We start from the raw sequence: 23694 nt of genomic DNA on the forward strand, positions 1-23694 counted from the left end.
AATTTGTTATCAGTGGTTGTTGTGTTCTTGTGTTGTTTCTTAGCGGAGTTGTTGTTTTTTGTTTGGTGCTAAAATGTAAGGTTTTGTATTACCAAGAAATTGCATTTTGTTTTAGTTGAAAACTGTACTTGATTTGGGATTTTGAGTGGAAAACTTAATTGGAAACAAGCTGAGCCCTTCTGGGGATATTAAAAAGTTGGTTTTAAAGTATGCTGGCATTGTATACGTAATATTCGTAATAAGGATGAATTTAGTGTGAGTTCTTTTTCACTTAATTTCTTTTCAAAATTTTATAATTCATTAACTTTTAGAAGTTATACTGTAACATTTCAACCCTTTTCACACACTTTTTCTCGAAAAACCACAGGTAAAATATAATTTTCTCACAATCTTCCCCATTTTTCTTCCCGTTTTTACCGATAATAATTTGTCAACCCTCGTAATCCATTGTTCAATTAACAAATTTATTTGAACTTTGACTTCGAAGGTCGTGGTTCAACGAGTCTCATAAGAAGGTATTAAAGGTTGACCTTGTCTTTGCAGTAGTTTTCGTTGATTTATGAAGAGAAATATTGACAAGTATTGTTAACTCATTAGTGGTGAAGTTTAATCTTGTAATCTAAAGATTTGTCATGTAAGGTTTTAAAGAGCGCTTGACATCCTTCATTACGGGATTGCGTGCGCTCAAATCGTAATTCTTACAATTTTTGTTGTTTAGTTCAATTTTTTGCCTTGTATTCTTCATTAAAGAGGACTTCAATGAAACACTGTTTCTTTTTATTTGATGTGAAAACTTCGCAGGCAGATGTGAACTCCTGATAAAAAAATCATATCTTACCCTCGTGGGATAGCTTGGGTAGGAGAGACTTACATTTTTGCCCACAGACTTGTTCTGTAAGCAAAGATAGAAAAATAATGCCTTTGATCTTTTAGTGGATCTAACATTCTATATCACTTTAAACCTACAATGGGTTCCAGTACTCAGTGATATCCCTAGTAACCGTGAAGCAGATGAACTAGCCATAACGGGCACTCCTCTACAGTTGGACTTCTCAAAAGAGGGTGTATGCCTCCGACTACTTGTAGATATTTATTTGACAAAAATATAATTAATAAAGCCGAATCTATGAGGAGTCAACTACTGACTTACTCAACAAGGAAGCAAACATGATGTCAATGGGATATGGGCGGCACATGTCGACTAATAAAATTTATGTGGAACGATATAAGAACCCTAGCAGGAGCACTAATAGGCCACTGCCTAATTTGCAGTCTCATAAGACTCGGAACACCATAAAAAGACTATTAATGAAGTTTTCAGGAGGTAGAAGAGGAGGAGACTTGAAAACAGAAGAAGAAGACTTTAAACTATAAAAAAACTATTCTATTGTTGAAGTTGTCAGGAGATAGAAGAAGAAGATACTTTATCTATGCAAAGCAAGGCTTTATAAACTATATTTCGGGGATTTCTTAACGACTTTTCGGAAGTTGCAAGACCTTTATCAGAAGCCTGAGGTGGTTCAGAGAGGACATAGTGAGGGTACTTTAGTGCCAGTTGTTTCACAGAGGGAGTCCTAAAGGCTTCGGAGCATCGTGAGTCACCTTACCTACCTACCTACTAAGATGGTCTCCAACGTTTCCTTCCGTGTATTCCAAACTTCGTAGCAAGGTTAAAATACCGTTTTCAGAGTTTAAACATCTTTTTGATAGCTAGTGTTCCCTAAGTTACGAATAAAAAAAGTAAGGGACTTTAGTGTCGGCGGTATCTCACAAGGGGCTTTCTAAAGGCCTAGTTGCTAAGTAAAAATGTGAGGGAACGTAAGTCTCGGTGATATCACAAGCGTTTTTGTAAAGGCCTATGTGCGTCGCCAGACAGCCACTCTAAGTACCTTCCTACCAACATATCCTTGTGGGCCTAAATTATGGATTATTTTGATACTACCGACTCAGTAGCTTCTGATTTTTTGAATTTCTGTAAATATTTCGAATAGATTAAATATATTTTATTTTTTTGTCCAGGACAATGACAGGATTTTAGTGATATTCTATCATATCCACTTCTGATGATTGACGATATCAATGTGAAATATTTACTATCAAAAAAGAGCTAAAGCTGTAGCTAAGTTGGAAATTAATCAGAAATTATGAATATTGTATAAATTAGTGTTTATGCTGAGCGGATGACTTTAAAACCCCTTAAAAGATAAAAATATTATATAAAAATGTAAAGTATTCAATTGTTGGTATTCAGGAGTCAAAATTTCTCATATTTGGTATTCTGCTTTAGTTCAGCTCCATTAAAGATGTCTGAAATTGTAAGGTCTTTAAAACCCAGCCAAAGGTGTGGGTACTACTTGAAATATACATACAAGCATATGTATGTACATCCATAAATAATAAAACAGTTTTATAAGTATATAAAAGTACTCAGTCCTTGTGAAACTACGCAGTTTGACTACAATCCGATTAAATTTGATATCACAACGCAATTCATTGAACTAGTTTCTAGAGCAAAAGATAAAAGCTGCCAGCTCAGTAGGCATAAAGGCTGGTAGATAATAACAAATATGTACATAAATAATGAATATTATATACATATATATACATACTTTTGTGTTATATATATGTATGTACATATGTATTTATCTATATGTATAGCTGATTTTCAATTGCATCCTCATTTCGAAATCAATCAAGCAAGACAATGAGGCGGCCAACCAAAACAATGCCAAGCTGCCACACAGCCAGTGGAGCGAGCAACTGAACAAACGACTGATAGTGTAAGACATAGAACTATATATAAAATATGTATACATGGATTTATACGCTGGTAGTGTAATATATGAGTTATGTACAGAAGCTTCTATGCGCGCAATTGTACTATACGACTATATGAATACATACATACATATATATGTATAGGTGTACAGTTTGTGTGTATATAATATTTACAGACACCGATGGCAACTCAATACCAACTCTAGCATATCAATTACAAATGAACCAGTTGAAAACATTTTGTTGGTTGCTCGTTTTGCGTTGGAAACACGCATTTCTACACACACATATACAAGTTTTGATTGTTGTGAGTGCAATCTTGTTGTATTTATTGGTTATAACCACCAGCATAGTGCAGAATTTAGAACAGACGCATAGAGCTAGTGTCGACAATTAAATATGACAATTGTTTGAAATATACACAAATACGAAAAAAAAGAAAAAAGAGCACAATAAATACCTTTAGGAAGCCGAAGAGTGAAACAAGAGAAAAACATAGACTTTTTCAGGGTTATTTGGTTTTCACAAGCCGCGGTTTTTTATGGTTATACTCGTACCTATGAGATCAATACACATGCATTTCAATAAATATTTGCTGGCCATATCGATTACCATTTCCAATTATACGCGCCAATAGAATATTTTTTTCCATTTTTTGTCTCTAAAGCGTTTATTATATTATGGAGTAGCAAAGAGCAACGAATTTTTTCCACAATTCTACTTTTTCTGATTTTTATACCCTTAACAACATATATTTGGCACTTTTTGCCATTCTTCCGCTAGAGACATTATTCCATCAGTGTACAGATTTTCTAGTTTCTCGGCGAAAAACTGCGACAAGTAATGTTCACAGGCTTCTCTTGAAGCCAAGTTTAATCAATTAGGGAGTTCTGCATTGACCAAAACAAATGGTAGTCCAATGGTGTAAGGTCAGGGCTATATGGTGGATGCATCGAAGCTCTCACTCCCAGCCAAGCTCTCACTGTTTTTGCCGAGTTATCAAAGATGTGTGTGGTCTAGCGTTGTCCTGATGGAAGACGAAGCTCTTTCTGTTGATCAGTTCTGGCCGTTTTTTTCGATTGCTTGCTTCAATCTCATCAGTTGTTGACAGTAAAATGTAGAATCAATCGTTCGACCAGGCTGGAGCAGCTCATAGTGGATGATTTCTTTCCAATCCCACCAAACACTCAGCATAACCTTTCGAGGTGTCAATCCTGGCTTTGCGACCATTTGTTGAGCTTCACCACGCTTGGACCATGATCTTTTTCGCACATTATTGTCATGCTTGATCCAATTTTCATCTCCTGTTACCATTCGCTTCAGAAATGATGCGATTTCATTTCGTTTCAGCAAAGAATGGCAGATGTTAATTCGGTCTATTAAATTTTTACAGACAACTCATGTGGTACCCAAACATCGAGTTCTTTTTGTAGACAGCCTTTTTATGATTCAAAACCGTTTGATGAGGAATGTTAAGTTTCTTAGCGATGTCATGGCTGCTTATGTGACGGTCCTGGTAAATTTTTCCATAATTTCATCAAGGTCTCACATCGAAATTTCTAGAGCGGAAGTGAGCGAACCGAACTGATACAGCATCGTCTCCGTAAACTTCACAAATTTCGGATCACTATAGCATATAGCTGTCATACAAATTGATCGATCAAAATCAATTTATGGCTTTTTATGCTCCTGTGAAGGGTATAATATCTGCGAAGTTAACGGTTTTTCTTTATTTAAATTTTTGTTTCTAATGAGTTTAACCCACACAAGTAAAAAAAAAAATTTTTGCACAATTTTACTTTTTTTCTGATTTTTTTGTAAATTCCGCATTAATTTTTGTTTGTTAGAAGTTTACTTTCGCCTGATTTGTTTCGTTTTCGCTTGATTTATACTAGCAGGTAATTATGTAACACATTTATGTACTACTTACTCACAGCCCTAGCCATATGCGCCGGTGTTTTGTAATCCGTTTGTGTGGCAAGGCCATCTGCTCTTTGCCAAAATAGTATCGATTTACAAACTTTTACAAAAGTCAGTACATGCATACATACATGCATATATGACATATAAAAATGTATATAGTATATATGTGTATGTATATGTGTAAGGTAAGTATGTGTGTGTGTTAAGCCATGTAGCAGTGTAATAGATTAACTGCATGGACTTTGGACATTGAACCTGAAAGTCTATACATCAGTATCAATATGTATGTAGGTGTTTCATGAAAATATTATTGATTAGAAATGTTGCAACATGATGCCGCAGCTGATGTTTTAACATACATACATACATCCATAAATACATACTAAAACACAATGTGTGGGCTGCAAAGGTAATTCAACTGTTATGCTAAAAGAGTTGAGCAGCGTGTGCATGAAAGTGGGAAAGCATTGGGGTGGTTAACGCTAGAAATTAATTGAAAGTGAGTGAAGTTGGCAAAAACAGGCTGGTTCTTATTGTATACTCGTATTGTGTAGCTTCAGAAGCAAATATTTTTTTTTTTTGTTGCGATTTTCATATTGATTTATGCAGAATTTTCCCAAAATAAATTTAACGGTGCAAATATGTACATATGCAACGGTTGTGCATAGGTTATATCAGGTTTCCATTTAAAGAGCACCACACGAGGTAGAATATATTAGTCAAGATCAAAGATAGTATACCTTTGAGAACAGTTATGAAGGAGATTAACTTTTAGCAACAAGAAACTAAACGAGAAAAGTGTTAACTTCGGCTATATTACTATATACTACGGTGACCAAATTAAGGTTTTTTTAACTTATACTTTGCGTGTTTTTCGAATCGAATTTTTTTCTCTGTAAGTTGATAGTACTGTTAGTGACACCTATCCTAAATTTCACGTCAGAATATTCATTAGTAATTGAGATACATACGTGTCGTTTTGTGAAACTCTTAAAGTGAATTCTTCGATTTTTACTATGTCTGAATTTATTGAAGAAAGAAGTGCTATTAAATTTGGTTTGCGGAATGAAATTTCGCCTGCAGAAACGTTATGGATGTTTCAAAAAGCCTTTGGGCATCAAAATCTGTCTTCTAAAAGTGTTTATAAGTGGTATAAAGAGTTCAAAGCTGGTCGTGAGAGTGTTGAGAAAAATGTGGTGTCAAATCGTCTGATGAACATCACGTCAAACAAGTCGAAAGAATATCGTGCTAAAGGCGAGCCGAAACCGAAAAAATCACGTTAAAGCCGATCAAAAATCAAGGTCATGTTGACAGTTTTCTTCGATTATCCTGGTGTGGTGCATTATGAATTCCTTCCGTCTAACCGAACTGTAAACAGGGAATATTATTTGAGCGTTATGTGTCGTTTACGCGAAGCTATTCGCCTCAAGAGGCCATGTCGATCAGTGGTTGCATTATAAATAATGTATTTACATATGAAATTGTCTAAATTCCGATCTTCTACTTGGCATTTTACACTTTTAGGTATTCCATTGGCGAAAATTCCTGCAAGTTGCAAGAGTATAAAATATTTGGTTGCACCCGAACTTAGCTCTTCTTGTATTGGTAACTTTGAATATTAGCTATAGATCCATATTCTCGTATATGGGTTGTCAAAAAAGTCTTGCGGTATTTTTATTGAATCAATTCGTGTGGCACCCATACATCGAGCTTCTTAGTGACTAAAAGCTTCTTCAAATGGTTTATAACGGTTTGATGACTACTATGCGATCTCTTTCGACCAATTCAGCGATTTTATCGCAACGACAGGCCTTCTGGAACGTGGCGCATCTTCGACCACCTCTACACCAGAACGAAAACGTTGAAACCATCGTTGTGCGGTGGAAATGGAAACTGTATCGGGTCCATAAATTGCACAAATTTTATTGGCGGCTTGAGATGCATTTTTGCCTTTATCGTAGCTGTACTGTAAAATATGCCGTATTTTTCTCTTTATTTTGCTCATGTTTGCGATGCTATATAACTCACGAACGACTTAAAAGAAACGGCAATCAATCAAACACGTGTTAGCGCGTGAATAGCTTTCCAAAAAGGTATAGCATGACCCGATGCGACGAATAAAACTAGAACTGCGCGCTTTCAGCGCCACTAGCGAAAATACCGCAAGACTTTTTTTGACAATATATATTTGGAGATTTATGTATTGCCTTGAACAATTACACTAGTCTACAACAGAAAACCTGTCTGGCTGCTTTCACATACCCCGCACTCCCAAAAACACAGAAATTACCCAAAAAATCAAAACAACTAATAATTTTTATTATTTCTTACAAACGTCATTCTTTCGAAATAAAAAAACTTTTCTATACAAGAACTTGATTTTTAACGGTCATTTTGTATAGCAGCTATACCATATTCAGCTCAAAAACTGAATGAGTCGTTCGCGAATATACAGGTAGACGGGACAGACATGGCCAAAACAACTCCGCTTAACGCGGCCTTAATCGCCTGAAAGTATGCCTCTAAAAACGACGAACTTCTGATTCTCTTCAATTCTGTGGGTTCTTAGCCGAAACAGTGATCCCTGCTCTAACTACAGAGGAGACTACATACAAATACTTTGAAAACTGAACACAAAATATATTTTTGTTTTCTTGTGATCATAAAAAATCGTTGAATAGGACCGATTAAAAGTAATATTTCCTTATCCACCTTTTTGATTTTTTTCATTCTAAGCAAATAAAAATTATATGTAAAATTTCAATACCTTCTGATATTTAATAATATGCGTAAAGCTTTCTTCAATAAAAACCCGCCTTACGCCTTATCTTCTGGGCCGTGAGAATTATTCCTCAACGAGAAAGTCTCAAACAAAGTTCATTGCTAAAATAACTATTAAACATTCATATAGAGTTTTGGCAACAAAATATTCAGCTCTTCCCAGGTAATATAAAGTTATTTTTTCAATAGGATCCTCCAAATATGGGCATAAGCTCACCAAATAACATTTAAGAGGTTTCCTCGGGTAAAAACAGATTTTTTTCAACAATTTGGCGTTGGCGGGATAATTCCTTACAGGATCATCTAAAGTAAAAAAATTCGTGTTTTTGTTAAAACCTTAACTTAGTACTTGGTCGAAGAAAAAACTGAAAATGGGATTTTTGGCATACTTTTTCCAAGTCTTTAAGAATTGTATCTCAAAGAATTTAATAAGACAATCAAAAAATCAGCTTTTGAAGCACGTAAACACTTTAAATCATTTTAATTCGATATCATTAAAATTAAAAAATAATCGCAACAATCGCAAAAAATATTTGAAAGATTAGTAACTATAAGAGAGTTAATTTTGCTCCTCCTGCATTCTGTGAGATGTCTCTGAACCCAAGCATCACTTTAATCGCATTGGCACGATCATGAGTCAAAGTATCGTCAACTACAAATTTCTTATTGCTCAACATTTCAAATCGACGACAAAGACAAGCGATGGCGAGATATTACAAGTATATGTGTTGTTGTTGATAACTAGTGGTAAAATTTGTCCGATTGCACTTCCACTACATACTCGTAAAAGAGCTTTGCAGTATTCCTCATCTACATGGAAATGAATACATATCTATATTGAATGCACACAACAACAAATTTGTTGTTGTAATTTGAAGTGTTTTTATTGTGCACTGCTTGCTGCTGATCTTAGCAAATTTCTTGCGGATTTGTGTCTTGGTGGCACATTGTGGCTGCACTGCCCGGCTGCCATGCTGGCGGCGAACGTGCTGATCGTGCGCGCGCTATCGCTCCACACTCGCCACGTTCACCAGTCCTGGGTACGCCAACTCTACTTTACTCCTCCCCCCGGGTTATGCTGGTAATCGTTGAGTTTGCAAACTGCAAGTATTGGCGTGCAGCGCATGCGGGATTTACGAACCGTGATCGCTCGTTGATCGGCGTGGACCCCCCGAGTGCGAATTTGCAGCGCAATTTGCTTTTGTTGTTGTTTAGTTTGTGCAGAAAGTAAGCGTTTCTCAAGTGTTATTGTTATTTGTTTTTGCCACTATTATTGTGTTTGTTGTTATTGCTTGAATTAAAAATGGCTAGTGATTGCGCTGTTCTTGTTGTTGTTGTGGTCACACTTCGTGTTCAATATGCCGCATGATTTGCTCTTCAGCCGTTCGTTTGCGCATTGTTCTCAAACTTCAATGGTGGTGCTTTAATTGTTGTTGGGTGGGCGCGATCAGCCACTATTTGTTATCCCTTTTAATGTTGCATTAAAATGCTGTTTGCCTCAACTTGAGATTTTTTCGATGAAGTTGCAGAATGGGAAATTTCAGCATAGTTGCACACTTATGGTGCTATTTTGTGGAAAGTGACGGTTGGTATTATCGCCTTGTAATAAGATTTGAGTTTGTTTTTAGATAAGAGTGTGTTTCCTCGCCCATTACATTTGGTAACTTGTCGAGCTTTGTACCATATAGCAGATTATTAAATAGTTCTTGAAAGCCTGCGTGCTCTAAGATCAGTGGTTTTGGACTGTATCATACATAAAATTAGGTGTTATCACTACCACAATTAAATACTTTCTTCCAAATTGGACTTATATTGTCACTAGAATATCGCTGGATGATCACTCGGAGATTTCAGATCAACAGAATGTATAACCTCTAGGTAGTGAAAGACTTCGTCTTTGCCGTTTGGATGCCTGCGCATGACGCGAATTTTAACAGCCTCCCTATCGATACCTCTCTCAGTGTATCATACCATGGGGACCACAGATATTTATAGCGTAGTCTTGTCAATGCTGGACATTCTCTAGCGCTTTGTTGCACTTACATCATGTTTCGGAAATCCTATATTATCTCCAATTTTTAAATGTTGGCCATTCATTTAAATTACGAAATTTAACAGCATTTTTGGTTTTGAATTGAACACACTTCACTCAAAAGCAAATTACAAGAAACATCATGATCTAAACGAAAAACCAATTTCTCCAGTTTTGCGTCAGGTGTTTCATCGATTTGCTGTCACTCTTCGTCTCTATTGATCTTTCAACTTGCTGCTACCGCTGGCATCCCCCTAAATCTCAGGCAGATCGCCGCAGAAACTTTTGATTGACACTTCGAGGCAGAGAGCAACGTGTGTCAGCGCGCCTGCTTCCAACGGAAATGAAGCAGAATGAAGGCCCGCTTTGTTTAAAGCAATCTTACAATATTTTCACAACCCCACTAAAGTTCGGTACTAACAATAGACGCGCCGCTGAGTTGCGGTTTGCTTTTAGATCAACTTCACCATCACAAAAGTCAAGAGGTTGCTACGGTATAAGAGACAATATACCATTGATCACTTTACTCACTCCCACACTCAACTAATGCTGCTTCAAAATTAAACATTTTCACCGCAATTCAAACGGTCTTCAGATACCACACTATTTGCTCCGCCAGCAACTACATATGGACGTCAGTCGAACTGTGACAAGCGTCCTACGGCTAACGGGTGCAGATGTCATTACAGCTGTCAAAATTTGAAAGTGTACAAAATGTTTCACCTCACAGGAATATCTTACAATATTTTCATAAGAAACAGCATTAACCGCATAAACATAATGAGTATCTCTACAAAATAATGAAGAAGAAGTAAATTGAAAACTGAAAACTACTGGAGAGCACTTCAGTTTTCTCAACTCTTCGTTGAGGAACTGTCAAAAAATTATGACAAGTTCATTTGGAGTGTGCATCCTTTACTTATAAAGTGAAAAAAAGAAATATTTTCAATTTATTTTCGTAGTCTTTTTTTATAAAAAAACGTGTACTTACAATACGCGGAGTGCGTGGATAAGCAACACACAGTTGGTAAATCAGCGTTGACTGTCGATTCATGAGAATTAGTGTAACAGACACACCAATTAACATGCGTCTTGACATGTCTTTGATGTGACAGCTGTGTTGTCAATGCTGCTGTTGTGCACTTTTGTTGACATTTGCCGCTAACTCGTTTCGCCTGCCACGAGTGCGTGAGTGAGTGCTTTCTCGTCTGCTCCAAAAGCGTCTATTTTAAGTCACTACTCACAACTACCTTAGTCTCTTTAACAAATTGTCGCTAAAATATTTCGTTATTTGTCATAAGTTTATTATTTAATGACATTTTTAGACTTGACAACGCACGCAGACAAGGTCACAGCTTTCAAAATAAAATTGTTTCGCCGTTCGAAGAAATTATTCTGTCACTTTTGACAATCGAGTTTGCAATTATTTGTGTTTTCTTACCTGAAAATAATCGATTAATAAATAAATAGATGTTAGAAAAGTGTCATTAACAGTTAGGAAAATTATTGCTCATAATAAACTGTCAAAATTGACAGTTCGTAAATAAGTATGTGAGTTCTAAATACCAACGAATAATATATCATTAAATTAAAAAACTTTGGGCTTAATTAAGGCTTATGTTGTTTTGAGCAGGGCACTAGGGAAACAATGGAGCATCTCTTGTGTATTTGTCTCGCATTGGCAAGACTACGCTGTAAGCATCTAGAGTCCCCACGGTATGATACACTGAAGAAGGCGTCGATAGTGAGGCCGCAGAGTCTGTTAAAATTCGCGGCGTCTAAATGACGATGACTTCGTTTGCACCTAGGAACTGAACTCCATCTGGTATCGCAAAGAACCAAAACTACTCTATGTGTGGCTTATTGGCCTACCAGTTCAACCTAACCTAACCTAACCTAAGCCTTATATTGTATTAATTTATATAGACAGATCATAATGGCTGTACAATTTTTTGGAACTCTTGAAACATTTTCCATAACTTTAATACATCATAACACGCAAACGCTCAGTCCAATTTTACAAACACTTGTTATGAATCCCATTGGAATGTCCTGATTTTGGTTTTCTTGCTTTCGTTTCATTTCATTTTTGAAACGCCACTTGCCAGATTCTTGGACATATGTACGTAATGTATATATAAACCCACGTCTCGTCACCAACAGTGATATGTTTAATGATTTGGTTCTCAGCTACGTTGTCAAGCATCTTATTTGCGATCCCTATTGAGTCTTTTGGTCAAAAGATTCAGATTATTTGCGATGCCTACTGGAGGTCGTTTTTCAAGAGATTTAGATCTTTTACAACGAATCTTGCAATTGTCCTCTTCATAACCCGAAACATGAAACAAAATATATTGTGTCCATACATAAGAGGTACTGGGATCCTCTGCTATATCTCTGAATTCTATGCGAGTATCTTAAAACACTGTGTTCAGTTTAAGATTTTTTTATCGATTAGGCTGGCACGGAGTTTAAATGGATCATTCCCAGTTGAATTTGATCAGATGGTGTGCCGAACTTTTGATTTTTTCTTATCATACAGAGCTATACACAGGTTGGCTACCTTACCTTATAGCGACGATAATTTCGAAAAACCGGCGGATTCCAGTTATGACCCGTCTTTACACTTTTGCGACATTTTGCGACTACAGTGAACTTAGTTCATCATCTAGGACATCTGAGTTTAGAACGACGATTTTGTTTTGGGTATTTTTGAAGGAACTGGACAAAAGAGCTTTTCAAAAGCGTAAACCTTCCAATAAGAGTTTTGAAAATAAGGAAGATGATGACGGACTTTTCGGTACTTAGTCCTTTTTAATCTTCCTCAGCTAAATACACCTTCAGTTGATCCGCTTAAAAGACAACGATTTAGCATAAGAGCGTCGAACCTTTTATCTGTTTTGGGTAATTAGAGCAGATTAGGCCTAAAACTAGTGCAAACATTTACAAAATATTTGTCTGCACTAAGGTTTTTGAAGGCGCACAGATTAAGAGATTTAAACAAAGTGGATGGATTAAGTGACAGCCTTATATTGTATATATAAATACAAGTACATGCCTATATGCATGAATGCGAGAATGGACAAGAGTAAGTTATAAACATATGTTTTCGAAATATTTTAAAAACACCAAATTAAGAGAAATTTTGTAAAGTAAGAGTGTAAATAGACAAGTGTAATATACATACTTGTTCGAAATAATAAAAATGAAGTCGAATTATTCCTATTACGACTACCGGGCTGGTAAAAATTGATTTACTAATGCCAATATCAACTTCATATGTAGGAAATAGGCTCACTTTCGCTAACCTCAAAGCACGTAGTCTAGGAAGAGTGTGTATAAAACGGCCATTTGAATTTGCTCGAAAGTTTGTAGGCGAACGTCTGTCAGTTTGGCACAAGATTCTATGTACCGATGAGACAAAGAGAGTACAGTTCGATTGTGCTAAGGAAAAACAAGTATGTCAGACGATCCCGTAATCAGCAAGTCAACGCAAAATATACAACGCATACTATGTTTGTAGTTACATTCTGTGAAATGGTGGGCCTCTAGCAAGGAACACAGGTACTAATAAATCATTTATTATGTTAATAATATTGTGAAAGACTTGGTTCTAACTTATGTCGAAGAGCATATACTATTACGATGGATCTATCAACAAGATAATGTTCCAAGGCATATCTCGAAGGGACATAAGGAGCGTTTTCGTAGCAAAAATATTAAAATAATGGATTGTCCGTGAAAAGTGATATTACGTTATTTTGCCTTTTAACTGACGATATGTAAGGTTTAAATAAAATAATTTTTCAAAATTTTTATTCATCGATTTCTAGGTTCGCTTTGGTTGTGTTCATTATTTCAAACAATTCTCTATATGTATAGGTATAGTGAAATTATTGCTGATTAAACAATAAATTTCACTATTTTTTTCTATTTAACTCTTTGAAAAAATTCTCACACCAATTAAGAAAACTCAAAATTATGGAAATGTCAAATGACCATTGTTTGCGTAACGAAATAGGCAATTCTTTAAACTTTATGAAGCGTGTAAGAAAAATAACCAAAAAAATTCAAGTTTTCCTCGAAATTTCGACCAAAAAATGTCAACTGACCATTGTTTGCTAATTAAGAAAATGTATGCCTTTAACCCTTTCTCTGAACGTTACCTCCAAGAAAAAGCATTTCCACTTCGGTTGTTACTAACTTGTCGAAGAGTGGCACATATTGCCTGTGACCTTTGACATGTCAAGTATTTAACGAGTGAAAATTGATAAACGTCTTCAAGAGGTTAGACGCTGATGGGGTGGAAAGGCACATACACATATACTTACATACATTTATGAAAAGCCAGCAAGCGTCTTGGCAAAAGGTAGCAATTTTTACATTAAATGGGTACCCTTACCCTTGGGGCAGAGACAAAAAAAAATTATACAAAAAAAAATCAGTCACATTTTGAGGACAAATTTTCCGATAAACGCAGGAAATGCATTTTCAACGAGGAAACGTATTTGACACTTTTCAGTCTTCCAAGAGGCGACATTTTTTTTGCACGCGAGAAATATGTTGGGAAATGTGTATTATAAAGGGGAAATAATTTACCAATTTCTGCCAGCAAATGGCAGCAACGAAGCAATTTTCGGTTTGCAATTTGAAAGGTTTCTATGGTTGTTGTCGGTAGCGTCGGGTAAAAGTATCGAATTGCACGCGCAAAAGAAAGCAGGTAAAAGTGAAGGCACATTGTGGCGACCGGTAGCGTGAGCAACTGCGCCGGCGCACAGCGCTTCTGCTGTGGTGCAATGAGGTACGAAAATTGGCAGAAAATTGAGAAAAATTGCTCATTTCGGAGTTTTACATGCGGTAAGCAGTTTTATTGCTGCCACAAATATAAATACAAGTAGGTACGGTGCGATGGAAGTAGCAGTGCATTTTTTTTGGTTTTTAGTTTTTGTAATGTGATATTTTTTGTAACTGAAAAACTGCACCCAGGCGAGTAAAATTTATAAAAAATCAATATGTATACATATATATGTATATATAATATTTAGTCAAGAATAAGTTGGACCACTGTATCGTTTCACGCTATATTCTAACCGCTTCCGTGTGAGCAGGATTAGTCGTCATTCCCAAATAGTTAGTGTAAAGCTTCTAAGTGTGAAGTCAACTTTTGCCTCGGGACCATTTGCTTGGTGATTTCCTGACGTCGACTTTCGCAACTTCGACGAATTTATTTGAATTGTGCGAGTCCGTTAAACCTATTCGATTCCGTTTCGTATTTGCATGTGCATAATAATATATTTTTGTGACGATATGGTAATTTTATTATTTCAATACTAATAACATAATTTTATAAAGTCATTAATAAAACTTTTCTGCTTAAAAAAAGGAACATTTTTTAGAAATTTCATAATAACTTTTGAATTGCAACAATAATTTTTTTTTACTATTAGATTGCCACATTTACAATAAAAATAAAAAGTTTGTTGTTAATTTGTGAAAGTTCGCTGTTAGTTTTCATATGTAAATATTTACTACAATACATGCAAATGTGCTGCGGTGTGTGTAAGTGGCTTTATTATTAATATTGTGTGGTTTTGAATTACATTTTTAACAACAACAACAGCAACAATTATTGAACACAACGGACATCCGCAATTGTTTTGCTGATAGCCACAAATAATTATGTCTAGCTGTTCTTGTTGCAACATGGCGCTTCTGTTGCTTATTAAATGAATTTGTGGAAAATTGCGTTAAATCCAAAATCAATAATTAAACAAATGCGCGAAATTAGTCACAATTGCGCTTACATATATGTAAAGCAAAATGACGGAGCACTTTAACTTAAAGTTTGAGCTGAATTGAGTTTTTTTATTTCTAATGGAAATTTTATGTTTTATGTAATTCGGATGTAAATGTTTGTTTGGTTGATAAAAACATTGAAAATGTAGTAATTTGCTGTAAAATAATTTGAAAAAAAAATATAAAATCATCTAAGAAAAGCAACCAAATAGTGCATGTGTACTGATAAAATCTGCTGGGAGATACTTCGGTTCGTTCAAAAGGTCGATTCTAAGAAGTATTTCACTTGGACAGCTTGGTCTGTTGCAGTAACTAAACCTAAAAAACAATAGGATTCCCCCATAAATGCCTGTTGAACAGGGCCCGGTAGGAACTCCTGCCAAAAATTCAAGATAAACTTTGCTCAGGGAAAGTAGTTCAGTAGATATCTTGCATTAAGGCTTCAGGCCAGAAGGACCTCGTAGACGCAACTGATTGTCGAACAGCATATACCCAGCTAAGCGCACGCAAGAACCATTTTTCCAATGATAGAACCCAAGACGCCAATGGATATCCAACTCGGTCTCATTCCAAAGTGAACAAGGCAAGCGAGCGCCGTTTGGCTAGCACCTCGGTTTTTAATTGCCAGCGATTACTCTGTGACTAGGCACCCAAATTAGCCCGATGTTGAAGTAACTTGAAGTTATTTCTAGTGAGGACAGAAACTCCTTGACTAGCTTTGAAGGCAAAATTCGCAAGCTCATTGCAAGTACTGCCGCTCTGCTGTCGAATTGAATGGTACCTACCTGAGCATCTATCGCCACCTTTATAGCACCCACTCTTGCTTGAAAAATCCTTCGACAATTCGAATAAACTCACTGCGATCCATCTACAACGACTTCTCTGCATCTTCATCTCCCTCGTTGGTATGTGAGCAGAGTTTTCAGGAATGTAATTGAAGAAGGAGTGATTCTCGGCGTGTCCTTGTTCGTACCCTTTCATATAACCAGCTTCCCTGTGCCTTAATGCGCGTTTCGCAGCCATGCACCTATCGAGAATGGATCCATGGATGTTGACAAAGAGTAATAGCCAATAATAAAAAATATTCGGCTTTTAAAGTTTGGTATTTTTAATTCATAAAAATCAATTGCGACCTTCATCACTCTGTACCGTTAAACACCATAAACATTACTCATGTTTCTTTGTTTCGCTTGCATCACATTATAAGTATGTAAGGCAAGTATTTTACAAAAATAAAAACCTCTTAAAAAAACAGTTAATTAATACAAAATCTGTTTTCTTTCGGTCGGTCATTCAATCTGGCATGAAATTGTGGCAAAGGGGCAGTAATTGATTAACGCTGGCGTTCAATTAGTAATTAATTAATTTAAAACAATTTTTTATTTGTTAATCATGGATTTAAGTACATGAGATTTTTTTAATATAAAAAAGTGTATGCGGAAAATGTTCTATGGATCATTCTGAACAAAAGCCCCAGATTTTTTCACAAAAATACTATTTACTTTAAGAAGCCGCCATTCTGTCAAAAAGTAAAATTCTACGGATCGTTCTGATCATTCTCGTTGCCTCCACAATTCGTGGTCTAAAACCGGTTTCAAGCCGGTTAAGGTAGTTAAGGCAAATAAAATCAAAAAAAAATTAAGCGGTTCTATGAGAGATATGTGATATAGTCGTCCGATCTTGCCGCTTCCAAATGTCCTGTAGAATATTGGTAGTCGAAAAAGTATTTTCGTATTTCTAATCAAACTTCGACATTGTTTTTATATTTATACTGATAAATTAATAAACAAATATGTATAATTTTGGTCGACCACTTTTTGCCATTTTTTCGCTAGAGACATTATTCCATCAGTGTAAAACTTTTCTGGTTTCTCGGCGAAAAACTGCGACAAGTAATTTTCACAGGCTTCTCTTGAATCCAACTTAACTCCATTAAGAGAATTCTGCCTTGACTGAGCGATAATGCAAGGTTGGGACTATATGGTGCATGCATCAAAGGTTTGCAGCCAAGCTCTACCAGTTTTTGCCGAGTCATCAAAGATGTGTGTGGTCTGGCGTTGTCCTAATGGAAGTCGAATCCCTTTCTGTTGATCAGTTCTGGCAGTTTTTTCGTTTGCTTATTTCAATCTCATCAGTTGTTGACAGTAAAATGTAGAGTCAATCGTTCAACCAGGCTGGATCACCTCATAGTGGATGATTCCTTTGCAATCCCACCAAACACTCAGCATAACCTTTCGAGGCTTCAATCCTGGCTTTGCGACCACTTGTCGAGCTTCACCATACTTGAACCATGATTTTTTTTGCACATTATTTTCGTATTTGATCCACTTTTCGTCTCCTGTTAGCATTCGCTTCAGAATTAGTTTGATTTCATTTCGTGTGAGCAAATAATCGTAGGTGTTAGTTCGGTCCATTAAATTTTTCACAGACAATTTATCAAGCTTCTTTTTGTAGGCAGCCTTTTTTAAATGGTTCCAAGTCGTTTTTTGATGAATGTTAAGTTCCTTGGCGAAGTTATGGCTGCTTATGTGACGATCCTGGTCAATCTTTTCCATAATTCCATCGACTTTTTCAACGATAGGTCGACCAGAGCGAGGTGCATCTTTCACATCGAAACGATGATAAATTTTGGAAGATCTGAAGAAGATTTGTCTGTTTAAAATTATCTCAAAACCAAAAAGCAGAAAAAAAATCTTAAAAGTTTTATTTTTGACAAAATGGCGGCTTCTCAAAAAAGTTGTAATAATAGTTTACTAAGTTTGATTAAAAATCAGAGAGTACGAGCTTAAAATCGCTTGAGTAAAGAAGCTCCAACCAAATAAATATGATTTAAATGAATAAAGTCGATTGCTGAACTCCCTTGAGCTATAGACAATGAAGAATATGAAATGAAGAATGCATTAAATAACACAATCAAAAATATAAAGGGTGTAGGAAAGATATTTTCTTATACACACATACATATAACTAAATAAATATAAATGTGTATGCATTTGAGTATAAACATCAATGTGCTTTATGTGAGTTTATTTTCATAGAATATACAAAATACTTGTGTTAGTATGTGTGTGTAAATGTTTATAATAGCAACGTGGGCGGAGCCAAAACCGCTTTGGAAACAGATGCGCCACGCTTTATGCTTGCACAAGCAAATACAAGCAAAGCAAACAAACGAACTGACAACCGGCTAGGTGCCAGCTTGCTCACACACATAAGACAGTCGTGCGCAAGGCACTCACACACATGTACAAGACAAAAAAGAGCAGTTGCTATACAATAAATGTCAACACCTGAGCGATGAGGCGCTGATGGCGTTCGCGCAACATCCCTTCATTCGTGGTTTGATGCGCCAATGTGTGTGTGAGCGTGCAGCTAAGCCATAAACCAGTTTGTGAGTCGTTAATAAAACACTCAATGCAAGCAGAACGCACACAGTCACCAATTGGAGTGCTCACATACACACACAAACATACGAACTCATTTGACGACTTGTAGTCACCCCACCATGCGACCACAATTTGTGAGCCTGCTTATTGCGCTTGAGTTCGCACTCAATGAGTAGAGTGCCACACTCAAGTGGTTTGAGTGTTTTGTATTTTTATGCCCACGTCGTTGGGCCAACGCAACCACTGGCATTGGCGATATTGTTTTCCTTTTGTAACTGGCACTTCAGTACGTTCGAGCATCTCAAAGCGTTATATGCGGCGCAAAAGTCGGTTGTGTTGTGTGATGTGTGCACTCTAAAGGCGTGATTTCGTTACCGTCTCTGTCAAGTAGAAACATTTCCAACTAGTTGAGAAATTAAAAAAAAAAATATATTACGTTAAGCAATATTATATTATAAAAAATAAGCACAAAACCAAATACCGTTATTTAAATGCCGCGCTTTAAGTGCTCACGTATTTGATAAAGTGTTAATTAGTAAGAAGAAGAACGCGACAGTTTGTTAATATCACCGGAATATGGTCACCCTAATGCCATACAGTTACTCTGCACCGAGATGTGGGCTAATTGAAAAAATGATTGAACCTAAGGTACCTAAAAACGATTTTCTAAAACATAACAATTGATTTACGGCCAACTTAGGGGCAAGTTTTGACGGAGTTAGTCTTAAGTGTAGACAAATTTTTGATATCCAAAACGGTACAAATAAGAAAAAACGTTAACTTCGGTTGCGTCGAAGCTAAAATAGAATACACAAATAATGGATTTTCCACTCAGGCACTTCATTTGATCGTCCAGTTTGTAAGGCAGCTATAAGTTATAGTAATCCGATCTGTACAATTTTCGGATATTGTAGTGTTGCTTTGGAAAATAATCCATGCTGAATTTCGTGGAGCTATCTCGTCAATTAAAAAAATTTTTCATAAAAGAACTTAGTTTTGAACGTTCAGTTTGTATGACAGCTCACATACTAAAGTTGTCCGACCAGAACAGTTTTTGTAGTGTTGTCTTGCCTAATAATCAATGCCGAAGTTTGTGAAGATATCTTATTAAACAAAACAGTTTTCCATATAAAAACTTAAATTTAATCGTTAAATTTGTATGGCAGCTATAAGCTATAGAGGTCCGATCTGAACAATTTCTTCGGATAATGTAGTGTTGATTTTAGAAATGAGTATTGCTGAATTTCGTGAAGATATCCCCTCAAATGAAAATGTTGTTCATACAAAACTTGATTTTGAATGTTCAGTTTGTTTCACAGCTATATTTTATAGTGGATATCAGCAGTACCCAGAAATGAGCAGCTACTTGTTGAGGAAAGAATGTATGGATAATTGCAGATCAATATCTCAAAAACTGAGAAACTGGTTCGAATATATACCGATAGACGGAGATGACTAAATCGACTCAACTCGTCAGGTTGAAAAATGTCGTCACCTAAAATGCAAAATAACCTAACATAACTTTTCATAAGTTTACAGGCGAAGACAAAACGATATAATAAAAACCACTAATATTGAAAAAAAAACTAAGTTTTGGTTATAAAATGGTTATATACTGGTTATATGTTGGTTATATATTGGTTATATCTGGCAGCGGAAGCTGAAAATTTTAACATTTTGTAGTGTTAGTGTAATTAGCAATAAAAAACTCAATTTCGATTTTTGGGTTGTTTTGCGTTTTAGGCGACAATATGCAGGTACATATGTATGTTATGTACATATCTACTTGTTTTATAAGACCTCTGACGTTTCCTTTTGTGTATTAAAAACCTCACGACAATCATGTTCAGTGCATAGAAATATCAAAATTTTGTTGGATATAAATTTTCGATGATTATTATATAATACTATGATGGTTTGTTTTTATCTCCATTACATCTTAGAAATCTCCATTGCATCTTAGAATTATTTTAGAAAATTTCGAAATTTTTTACTGAAAAAAATATATTGTTTACGGATCAGGAGGTATCTAGGTATAGTACAACATACTTCTTGGTTAATATGGTATATAAAGCAAAATAGTCGAAAAAAGTTTCTTTGAAATGTCAATGACGATTTCACCGTCGGTTAGTCTGAACTAAACTGTACATTATATATTTGACTAAACAATAAGTTTTATAGCATCAGAAATCAAAATTTTTAAAATCTTCAGACCTTCGACAATTTTTATTTATTTGGATATTTCATATAATCTTATTAAGATATAAGTTATAACTAACCGAAACCATAGCGTTGATAATTGTAAGTGCGTAATCTCATTTTTATATGAGATCCAAAACCAATTTTTTTTAAGCAAGTGTAAAAATTTAAAAAATTTATGATTTGTCGATTGGTTGTGATAAGTTGTGAGTCCCCTAAAGGTGTAGGATTGTATGATGGATGTTTGATTGCGCCTTGGTCTTTATGTTATTATGAAAATAGGATAGTTAACATGTTATAGCGGTTCTCTGATTTATGACAACTCATAGCTTCGATCAATTAATGATTGTGGGATACGTTTGAAAATTACATTAGTTCATGATGTCATGAACGAAAGGTGGTAGGACTTTGTTTGTAATTACTATGGTTTATCTGTATCAGCCCTAGAAAAGTGGTTGTATAAAAAATAATATATCGAAAATATTTCGTGGGTGCAGGGGTTGCTAATATTGAGTTTTACTCGAGTTGGTTGAAGCTCCAAACATATGTTTTAATTCCACATGTTTGCCGATCGATTGATTTCAGCAAATTCTTTAAAATAAGCAACTTTCTCGCCTCGGCAATTATATTTTCGGTGAACCAGGCGATATAACCGACACTGACATTAGACGCCTCAACAATTTGGAAAGGCTCAAAGCGCTTACTGAACCGTCCAAGTGAGACATCTAATAGGTTCGACACTTTAACCTAATCTAACCTAAAATCTAGTTTAACCCTTACTAATCCACTTAAATCGGGCGCTACTGCAATCTCAGTCAATTATTTTTGTGAAAATTCATTATTTGCGCTAGTTGTAGTCTAATTTCTTATTTGACGGCTTAAAGTCTGAGCTTCCTTCACGTTCTATTTGCTGTTCTTTTTTAACATATTTTCAAATCGCATGCAACACACTCAAACTACGAGCACACAAGTGCCACCATTTAACTACCTTTAACAACAACAACTTCATGCGTAAGTCCTCAAAGGCATAAACATAAGATTCAACTAATTGTTAAATTGCCCGAGCGAGTATTTGTAAGCGCTTACATGGTGATCGAGCACAAGCGCATTCGGTCTGCAGTCGATTGAATTTTATACCCCTTAATGAGATTGGCGAATGTGGAAAATTTTACTAGAGCATAAATTATTGGAAAGTTATGACGTTTGCGTGAAGCTATTACACTGAGAGAAAGATATGAAAGATATGCTTAATTGGCTGCTGCATAAATGTATAGTTTTCGCGTGAGAATTTGAAAGTTTTACGGCTTAAAGCAAGATCGTTGCATCAAATGCTTATCTTAGCTCATTAAAGCATTTGTTCTCATTGACACCACGTTTGAGGAAGCATGAAATGTAGTCCGTCTAAACATCACTGATGTTTGTAAAGTATTCAAAGTATACGTTAGTTATTAAACTTGTTCTCCAAATCTTCGAGGTAAGATTCCAAGAGATCCAAGATTGAGAAACGGGAGACTGGAATTATAAGCTATACGAAACGAGAGCCGGAAATGACCCTGACATATCAAATATATGCCTAGCGTGCAACGAGTCCTTATATGACACTAACCACCTCTTTGCATGCCCTGCTAACCCTACACATCTGACACCCCTCTCCCTATAGTCCGACCCCGTCGAAACAGTGCGTTTCCTGGGCCTACCGTTGGATGACCTCGATGACAACTTATCTAATCCTTAGTACCTTAACGGGAATTAGGTACCCGTTACAACAAAAACGAAGCGCATTGTGTCGATGAAATTTGTTGAGGCAGATAATATCAGTTTTGGCTGTGTCTCTGGTTCGCTGAAGGTATTTTAAAGCTGGGTAATGGAGCAATGTTTCCACCTCACCTTTATTCATACAATTTGCTTTTACATTTTGCTGGAATGACTGTTCGACAATGTTCAGTAAGAACTCTTACAATTGCGCCAAGATGAATATATTCCTCTCTTTCGACATTGATTACCCTGGCTAGAATTCTTCCCAGGATTTTTTGTAGTTTCAGCGTTGATTACTATGGCTGGAAATAATACTCAGACAAGTGAATTAATTCTTTCTTATATGAGATCCGACCATTTGAAGTTTCCTAGATCAAATTTTATATCTAGGACTTTTGTTTGTTAGTTCGTTTTGAGTTGACTTGTTGACTTCGGTTCTTAGTAGAGTTCCAGTGTTTCTAAAAACGTGTTGTATATATAAGAATATTCTCAAATCAGTAAAGTCCTAAATTTCATTGGTTTTATTACAAGCTTGTTTACAACACAATTTTATTTCTTCGCTGCTCATTCCATATTCCTGTAGTCTAGTAAAAAATTGCTCAATTATTTTGTCGTAAATTAAAGATTTAAGCACCGCGACTTTAATGATGACAAAACCCAAAATATGAAGTGAAAGAAAATGGGAAGAAAACAAATTTAAAAACACTAATTCTCAAACATGTTGACATGGTGGCATTAATCAATTGGCGAGCAGCTAAAGATGTGACCCAAAACTACAACAACAACGTGAGAGTAATACGGCAGAGTCTGAAGATGCGTTCATACATGTGTCACACAGAAGAACAAAAGCCAAACAATATAATAAAAACCAATAAACAAACCATAAAATGATAAAAACATAAAAGCGAGGTAGTGGACAACAAACACAACAACAATAAAATCAGGGAAAAAGTTACACAAGTGGCAAGTGAAACAAGAAATAAAGGGAGGCAGCACAACACAACAAAAACTGACAACAATAATCACAACAACGACAAATCAATA

At 35.8% G+C, this 23694-nt stretch overlaps 1 protein-coding gene across 2 annotated transcripts in view; it reads left to right on the forward strand.

Annotated features, from left to right (window-relative positions):
• Nucleotides 1-23694, forward strand: part of LOC105232365 (developmental protein eyes absent) — a 67589-nt gene that overhangs the window by 24712 nt on the left and 19183 nt on the right. Inside the window, exon 1 of one of the 2 annotated variants that reach the window (XM_049460674.1) lies at nt 18974-19344. The exons of the other annotated variant lie outside the window; for it this stretch is intronic. Coding sequence (XP_049316631.1) covers nt 19273-19344 — 72 coding nt within the window. The 5' untranslated portion in view covers nt 18974-19272. Of the gene's footprint in view, nt 1-18973; nt 19345-23694 lie in introns of those variants that run through there. 2 annotated transcript variants of the gene reach the window in all.

This window comes from Bactrocera dorsalis, chromosome 1 (assembly GCF_023373825.1).
Source record: "Bactrocera dorsalis isolate Fly_Bdor chromosome 1, ASM2337382v1, whole genome shotgun sequence".
NCBI classification, from domain to species: Eukaryota; Metazoa; Arthropoda; class Insecta; order Diptera; family Tephritidae; genus Bactrocera; species Bactrocera dorsalis.